The sequence below is a fragment of the Zerene cesonia genome, chromosome 7 (assembly GCF_012273895.1).
Source record: "Zerene cesonia ecotype Mississippi chromosome 7, Zerene_cesonia_1.1, whole genome shotgun sequence".
NCBI classification, from domain to species: Eukaryota; Metazoa; Arthropoda; class Insecta; order Lepidoptera; family Pieridae; genus Zerene; species Zerene cesonia.
In genome coordinates, this window is record NC_052108.1 from 8,487,968 (window position 1) to 8,497,525 (window position 9,558).

Consider the following 9,558-nt stretch of genomic DNA (forward strand, 5'->3'; position numbering starts at 1 on the left):
GAAAGTGTTACAAACATCTTCCACGATCTTTATCGGGCTAAAATAATTTTCACTACTAATTTATAACAGTATATTTTCAACACGTTTAGATCTTTGTGGTAGTCGAGCACGCTTCGGCACGAATTGGGCCAGGTCGCACCAGTCCATTCCTTCTTTCCAGTCTTTAATCCTTTCCTTTTCCCTTACCTCATAAAAGCGAGCAGCACATTCGTAGAGGCACTACCTTTGCGAATGTTCATGGGCGGTGGTGATCGCTTACCATCAGGCGAACCAACAGCTCAGTTGCCCGCTATAACATTAAAAAAAAAATTTTCTTAAAAATTTAGATGATTTAGTTATGAATAATGAGTGTTATTGTTTTCAGAGTTATCTTTATAGCTCGGTGCTAACTCTGGCTTCGATATCAGTGTTTCTACGCATCGGTTTTGTCCTGAAATTGGTCTTCATGCTATTGACACTGATCACTCACATAGCGCTGTTTGCATCAGCCGAATTGTTTAGCCAATACCAGTACAAGGATTTTGATACTGAGTAAGTTTGTTTATGGTAATAATTATTATCTACAAATAGGTCACCGATGTTCCTGGGGTACCACACCGAATTCTAAAATGTGACCGAACCACACTAATTTCCTATAAAACATAAAAAAATCCCGTCAATCGATTGAAGACATACAACGCAAACAAAAGAATTAAGAAACTTCTTAGTCTAGGATTAGTCATTAGATGTTATCAATAATTCTGCACTTGAATCAAAATACAAGATGATTATTATTAAATTAAAATACGCCATATCAAATTAACTGGCTACTTTCTTAAATTTCAGACATCTTTCGTTCCGTATGATCATATCTCTTTAACAGTTTAACAGACGCAATGAATAGAGAATAATAAGAATGAAAAGAGATATTTTGTATGTATAATTGGGTAAATAATGTTTTATTTACCCAATTGAATTTGAATTTTGATCATGAATTTTTCTTTTTTAACTTGTTGTTATTGCATTCACGTGAATGTTTGTAGGTAAACGTCTCTTTTAGTTGCTTGAATTAGACCCAATTAAAACTGACGAATGTAATTCAGACTTTAAACACTTATCAAAGATGGGTGAAAAAACATTAATTTCTGAGTTTATCTTATTATCCTGATTAGGATTAAATAATTTCCTTACGTATGCTCTGTATAAGAGTGAGACAGTGTGTTTATTCTATCATTGAACTGTCTTTTCGTTTTAACTATATTTGTTTCAATATATCATAATATTCTTCCAGGTTTTCTATGCTACCGTATTCAGCAAAAGCTGGTCTAGTTCTCGTTTTTCTGGCGGCGTTACTCCACATCCTGGACAGACAGATTGAGTTCACATCTCGTACTGACTTTCTATGGAAAGACAAGTTGAAATTTGAGCAAGAGGAAGTGGAAACTATGAGGGGTATCAATAAGGTATGATTGTAACATAATTTATACAAACGCAGAGTAAACAGCAATACTTTCAATTAATATTAAAATGAGAAAAAACTGCGATCTGATGATAAAAAATTATTATGGTAGATTATTTCATTGGGGCCTTCAAGAAACGAGCGTATATGTCCCTGAAAGGCCCGCAAAGCACCTCTTAGTGTTACAAGTGGTTATGGGCGGTGGTGACCACTTAACATCAGGTGGCCCATCTGCTCCTTTGCTTGCTCTGCCATAAAAAAAATGTCTGTCCTAAAGATACCAGTATAAATTTTATCAGATTTTACAATCTCATGGTTCACCATATATACAATAATAAGGATAGTAATGTCTTAAGACACATTATTGGTGATATGGTGAATTCTGAAACTTATCTTATATCTTTTATAAATTTCAGATACTTTTAGAAAATATTCTACCGGCACACGTCGCTCAACATTTCTTAACCTCAGTTGCTTCAAAGGTATGTAAAACCGTTCAATTATGAGTCGTACTCGTTCGTGGATTCATAAAAAACTAAATAGCAACTAAAACAATAATTGGTCCCAACCGTTGCATAACGATGTGGTTGTAGATTTTTTATTTTGCTGTTATAATAGTAACAAAAACACATTATCTCTGAAACTGTCAACTGCTTAACTATCACGGATCATGAGAAACAGTTTGGTGACAGACGGACAGACAGACAGCGAAGTCGTAGTCTCGTTTCACCTTTTGGATATATATGTTAGAAGAAATATATAATAATACATAAAATATTCAACCATACAATATACACAATAAGATAAAATAAGTAATTACAAAAAAGGAACATTAAAAATTTAAGAACAATGCTAACACATTCCCAATAATAAAAGTACGTAAGTGTGTGCATTGTGGCTGCAAAAAGGCCCTGGCTCAGCAACTAAAGTTGATTTCTTAAGCCTTTGTAATTAAACCTTATTCAAACTGTCAGAACTCAGAACAGAACCAAATCATATTAGACCTTACATAAGATACCTGCTTTAAAACAAAAGAATTACACAGTTCTGAAGTAACAATGTCAAAAAACACAATCAAACTCAAACTCAAACTCCAGCATAGAAGTACTTTTGAATCGTCATATTACACAGTTATGACATTAACCACCGCTACAATCGAATTGATACCCTACCCTCTTTGAAGTCAGTTGAAAAGACGCCAGTATACTGTTTCCAGGACGACTTGTACCACGAAAGATATTCAAGTATTGCCGTTATGTTCGCTTCTATTCCTAACTACAAGGAATTTTACGATGAGACAGATGTCAATAAACAGGGCCTCGAGTGCTTGAGGCTGCTCAATGAGATTATATGTGATTTTGATAAGGTATGCATTATTTTTTTGTCTTGCTTTTTGTTAGAGCTGGTAACTTTAGTAGTTCGTCTGATGGTAAGTACATGGCCTGTGCTCATGTGCCTTACCTCGGTTCACCCGGAAAGATTTAGTGACGAAAATCAAGAAATGAACAGAGAAGGGATACGGACATCTGTGTATCATTGCATCTCATATTGTATACATTCTGATATTGCGTTTCGTTTAATAATTAATCAAGATTTTTACTGTTTACTATTTTTATTTGAAAGAACTGAATTGTTCTCATTAAACAATTTATTCTTGTCCACTTATAATTTCCAGTTATTGCTCAAGCCGAAATTTAGCTGCATAGAGAAAATAAAAACGATAGGAAGCACCTATATGATTGCATCGGGGCTCAGACCGGGGAAGGAAGAACCTATTGTAAGTTTATTACATGTCTCTAATCTACACCAATATTATTCAGAGTTTTTTTGTGACGTCTTTATCCGGCATCAAATACTAAAACATTATTATATATATTTATCCAGGATGCAAACAGAAAAGAGGAGCATACAGTGGCTATTCTAGTGGAATTTGCTATCGCCCTCATGACGATACTTGAACAAATTAACAGGGAGTCATTCCAGAGATTCAAGTTAAGAATCGGTTAGTTGTTTATAATATCTAATAAAAATCAAATTGTAATATCTCTTATGCAATTTTTTTTTTATATTTGTGTGGAATTCCAGCACGTTTTCGACATAAAAATAAAACTTAATTGTTCTTTATAATTATTGTACAACAGATTTGAATATGATTTTTACTGCATGATACAGGTTTTTACGTAATGTATTCCTACTAAATACATACTCAATTTATAAGTTCGTCGTTTTACCTTATTACTCTGTGGTTTTGCTGGTTCAGGTCTAAATCATGGCCCCGTCATAGCTGGAGTGGTTGGAGCTCAGAAGCCCCAGTATGACATTTGGGGCAACACAGTGAATGTAGCGTCCAGGATGGACTCTACGGGGGTAATGGGCAGGATTCAGGTCACTGAGGATACAGCTAAGTAAGTTATTGTGAAATGTACAAAAACTTGAACTTTGAGACTTTACTGTTCTCAAAAGAATTTTGTAAGTTCATGCCATTTTGAATACATTTTTTACAGATAATTTGTTGTCGTTATTAACATTTACTCTTTCTTATATTTTTATTAAATACGATATCATAGCTTTGAGAATAAAATATATTAAAAGAATTAGCAAACGAAAAAGTATTAAAATATTTATTCCTATCATATTCAAGATGTGGAAACACGCTATTGCGTTGCGTCTCCGTTAGGCGAATAAATATAACACCAGAGAAAAATCCTTTGAAATGTATACTTATGAAAATAATAAGAAATAGTTATTGTATAGTTCTCTATATGTCAGATGCTAAATAACAACCAACCACTAGACAGTTTTTGAATCATTGTTATGGTTATATTTATGTAAAATTGACATTTTAAAAGAGCAACTGCAGCGTTTCTTGTCGGCTCATCTCTGTCGAAGCTACCATCCGAAACGGTGGTGTAAATGTTAACACTGTCTGTAGACGATAAAAAAGTGCTTCTATAATAAGTCTAATGCAATAACTCAATGTATCAGTTTGTGTTTGAATCTGAAATATTTGCACTACATACACTGAATATCATAAATTTAAAAACTAATTTCAATCTAGTAGATAGCCGTATCTACTAGATTGGATTATTCAAGTGTGTAAAACTTAAAAGAATATGTTTTTTTTAGGGTTTTAATGAACGCAGGCTACACCTGCGAGTGTCGTGGACCAACATACGTGAAGGGAAAAGGGACGCTCGTCACATATTTTGTAAAAACCCCAAATGTAGGCGGAGGACTTTAAAATAATTATAGTAAAATATCTCTTAACAACTTGCCAATGTGATTATAAATACTCGTATTGATTTAAGTTACGTTCTATGTAAGTTAAGTAGTTCAAGTAGCACAAGGATATCGTAGGAAATTGACATTAAAAATGTTAATGATAAACTTATTATATTTTTAAGTAGAGCTTTTTTTAACAACTATTTTTAAATTAATATAGTAGAGGGATATTCGTGAACTAAATGAAATTATCAAATTCTATACTATGTACCATATAAAATGAATAATATCATGAGTAATCAAATGATGTTTCGTCATTTAAAATAATGAATAGCTACATTTTTATATTTGTACTTTGGACCCGTTATGAACTTTTTTATTATTATTTATTTTTCTGAAAATTTAAATGTAAAAAGGTTTAAAAATTGTATTTTACATTAAAATTAAAAATTGTTTTATTAACATTTTCGATGGGCCTATTAAATTTTAGATTAATATTTTATTTAGAAATAGAAAACATATGATGAATAACTTTTTCAAATTACATTTATTTCATTATAAACAAGATACGTGATTTATTCGTATTGCAAGACTGTAAATAATTTTGAAATAAAACATATTTGTAGATAAAAGATAACTAATATTTTAAGTATAAATTTTAGTAGTTTATTAGTAAATTATATTAAATAGAAATGTTTGAAAGGGGTGTTTCGTTTAATACGCATTAAACCTACGTAGTATATAATTATTACTAGTTGTTAATACTTTAATATGAAGCGTAAAGGTCATTTGATTTGATTTGTCTGTTTGTTTTTTATTCTGCTTTCAAATGGAGAAGTAATGTGTTATTTACTCCCACGCAATAGGGGATAAAATAATTCAATTATGTATTAAATATATAGTTTTTGTGACATAAAAAGATGCATTTAAATTTCAATAACAAAGTTACGACTTAACTTATCAGCCTAATCTTCCACTAAAAATATAAATGCATCGTTATTTGTTAAGGCAATGTGTAAAATTCGTAAGTGTAATATATTTGAAATTAAAAAATATTTATTTTCATGAAATTAAATTTCAATAAATTACTTTCTAAAAGGTGTTTGTTGTTTAATTTTAGTATTTTTAATGCGGAAAATTAACGCTATTTACAACTTTTATACGTACAAGCGTACCGAGGGCACCGTTTTTTTATTTATTTCATGTATTTTCCCTTTTTTTATATTATTGTAGCTATTTAGCAGTGGTGGCGCATTGATGAGCACCTCGGACTTAAATCGATAAGTCCGGGTTTTTTGATGTTTGTTTGTTGTTTCAATTTATACGCGCGTTATCGACATCACCACTGCTTGAAACGGTTAAGAAAAACATCGCGAGGAAACTGGCATGTCCAAGAATCAAAAGTTGTACGACATAATATGACATCATCCACCAACACTTGATCAGCTTGGTGGATTGTCATCTAAACCCCCATAGGAAGCCTGTATCCCTGCAGTAGGAACATATTAAATATCTTCATATTGTGTTATGTTATAACGTCAGTCAAACAAGCAATATACGTGTGTAAGTCATAGCATACCATCCTTATTATTTTAGGAGCTTAGTTCTTTACCAATACACTAACAACTTTTTTTATTTTCTCGATTTCTCGTATTCGATGTGACGTCCTACTCGCGCGACGATTCGCAACCGACTAAATTTGAATATAGAATCCGAAACACGGCGTTTAATTGGTAATTGCCGGGTTGCGCTTGCGCGGCCACCTACGCAGTTTTGATTTATTCCCGCGGAACGCCTCAGAATATAGAGTATTGTTTATCAATATTATACGCGACCTCAGTAAAATATCGATTCGCTTAATTGAAATACACTAAAATGGATATGACAAGTCTTAAAGATGCGCGTGAAATCGATTTTAAAGTCTCGATACATCACTTTCGCAGTATTCGATATCTGGGCGTATGATTTAATTGATAAGCGTCAGATCCAAAGTTGGTGGTGACAAATTATTTAATTTGCCTATAATTTTATTTTTCATGCGGTGAATAATTGAAAAGGTCCCTAAATATATAGCGTGATAAGAGATTTAAATTTCGCTAGAGGTTTGGTAAAGAGCTTCGAAACTCTTTGTCAACAAAAGGTTAAATAAAATACTGCTAATTGAAAGTCATTTAAATTAATTGAAAAACATTTATACATCTCTCAATATTTTGGAGAAAATTTTAAGCAAAAACATGATAATTTTCGTACGAATCGAGAAAATAAATAATCGATAGCAAGCACAGCTAGACCAAGAAGCGAATACCTTCGATATAGTTTAACTGGCTGTCGTAGTTTTTTTAAATAATACATTTCAGTGGCAATTCGATTTCTTTAGAGAAACCAAATAACAAACAGGGTTAAGTATGATAAGAGAGAGGAAGTCGAGCTCACTTCAAAACGAATGAACGAATTGGGCTAAGCCACGCTCGCTCCGGAGAAGGTACCACACCCGCGCATAAAATCGGCGTAAAATAGTAGCATGCTACTGTGTTTCGTTCGGTGATTGTGGGAGCCGGCACGTTTCCTTTTCCTCTCCCTTCCCAGTCCAACGCTTCTTTTACTACCCCTGCAAATGTTCATGTACCAGGTGGTGATAGCTTACCATCAGGCAAACCACCAGATCAGTTGCCCGATATGACATAAAAATATATGTTCATAATCTCACCCACAATGAGCACAAAATATTATAAATGCGAAAGTTTGTAAGGATGTGTGTTTTTGTTGCTCTTTCACACAAAATCTACTGAACCGATTGCTATGAAATTTGGTACGTAGACAGCTGGACAATTGGAATACTATATAGGCAACTTTTTACCCCGATATTCCTACGGGATACGGACTTACGCGGGTGAAACCGCGGGGCACAGCTAGCATTTCATATTTTGATATTTCCACTTAAATATATCAAAATTGGTATGGTTACTAACTTTTTACGCTATCATACTTACACAAGACGATGCTATTCTAAAAACAGCTCAATAAATTAACATTGCAATAACTGCGCAAATGTAAATTAATTTCCTACAATAGAATGGTGTGAGAATTATTGAAATTAATTATAGCTCATACGTAATTTATTATAGATTGCGTATTGATATGCCAATTTACTAATTAATGTTTGAAGTGCTTATAGTATCTTCGAATTAATTACGATTATTTTTTGCAATGGAACGATATACAAAATAATATACCATAATTTTTACTTTAGTGTCTAGACGGATTAGAAACTAAACATTTCACAATTTATTTTGTGACCTCAGAGCTTTCGACTGGATGAATCGATTTTAATGAGATTTTTCTTTTAATTTGCAAGCTCGTGCCCCCCATGTAGCCACATTTAAATCTCGCATATCATATTCACGACAAACAATCCAATTCTTTCTAAACGAGAAGACAGCGGAATATTAAATGACCAAAATATTCAACGACGTATGGCATCGCCTACCATTTTTAATAGTCGTATAGTTGAATTTACAAAATTTATTACATAGTGTAAAATTTAATAACAATAATATATTAGAATTTCTTTCCCTATTCGATTCTAAAACTATTGAATAGTTCCCATACAACGTTGCGTGTAATAAATGAAATACAATGTAATAAACGAAACAGCGCACTGAACTTTCGAATTTCTCTAAATGAAACAGATTTATTTAACCGACATTCGCGGATGCGCAAACGCATAAATCATTAAAAGGTCGCATGTGTCATTCCATATATATACGAGTTGCTTGTCCAGCCGTCCGTTTCCAATTGTTCTTACAAAATATCGTATGAGGGCACGCGTTTATCTCTATCGAAATAAGGTTATTATCCCACTGAGAACAGACTTAAGTGAATTTATTTGTCCATTCAGTAATAAAGTAGGCACGTTTTTTCTTATTTCGTTTTGTTGATATATTGTGTCGGTGCGGTAAGTGTAGCGATGTGGTTATAGATACTGGATGGTGTAATTGTGGGAAAATAACAAGGGAAGGAACAGATTCTCTGTGGAAGTCGAGCATGCTTCGGCACGAATTGGGCCAGCTCGCACCGGGGAAGTATCCACACCCCACAGAAAACCGGCGTGAAATAATTGCATGCTATTGTGTTTCTTACGGTGAGTGGGGGAGCCGGAGGCCCATATCCTTTTCCTTACCCTTCCCAGTCCTTACCTTTATTCCTCTCATCAAACCTTTCCTAATCCCTTCCCAATTAAAGTCGGCAATCCATTTGTAGAGGCGAATTGACCTTATGCCTCTCCACCCATATATTATACTTTTGAATATTCAAAATGTATCCTGAAATTGCCATATGATTTCTAGAATATAAACATACGAACCTTATTCATTCCTGCACTTTGTCCTCAATCGGTAAAATATTTTTAAAATTAGCGATATGAATTAATTATATACAATAAATAGCCCAGTATGCTACCAGTCGTTACCTACGCGCGTTTTCTAACACACAAAAGACATTTTAAGCCTTACACTTGTGCACTTTTAAGCCTGACCTTTAAACGATTTTAATGTCACATCCAGTAGTTATATTTAACGTGAAATTGAACAACAGTGATCTCGTTCGTTTCATTGGAACATTATGCAACGTATCTTGATCATATTTATGAGACACCGCCAGTAGGCTGTTCGGAAATAACTGTTCTCATACATCCAAATTATAATGCCATTTTTTATCCAGCATGGATCATAATTAGTGCTGTCGACTTAGAAGGAAACGATGTTATATGAATGTGTTTTTGTTGCTTTGTGTATAAAATTGAAAGACCTTTATTTGGTACTATTTATATTAAACTCAAACATTTATTCATCCACCTAGACTTCCATCGGAATCGCTTATAAATCGTCGAAATACGTAAT

General features: G+C 33.3%; 1 protein-coding gene across 1 annotated transcript in view; it reads left to right on the plus strand.

The window, feature by feature from the left end:
- The window catches only part of LOC119840764 (adenylate cyclase type 2-like), a gene marked incomplete at its 5' end in the record, with an annotated part of 84,935 nt that extends 79,906 nt beyond the window's left edge, over positions 1-5,029 (plus strand). Inside the window, 8 exons of the mRNA XM_038367502.1 lie at positions 365-531; positions 1,271-1,442; positions 1,855-1,920; positions 2,655-2,804; positions 3,114-3,215; positions 3,323-3,440; positions 3,699-3,843; positions 4,565-5,029. Coding sequence (XP_038223430.1) covers positions 365-531; positions 1,271-1,442; positions 1,855-1,920; positions 2,655-2,804; positions 3,114-3,215; positions 3,323-3,440; positions 3,699-3,843; positions 4,565-4,679 — 1,035 coding nt within the window. The remainder of the gene's footprint in view (positions 1-364; positions 532-1,270; positions 1,443-1,854; positions 1,921-2,654; positions 2,805-3,113; positions 3,216-3,322; positions 3,441-3,698; positions 3,844-4,564) is intronic.
- Between the last annotated feature and the right edge of the window lie 4,529 nt (positions 5,030-9,558).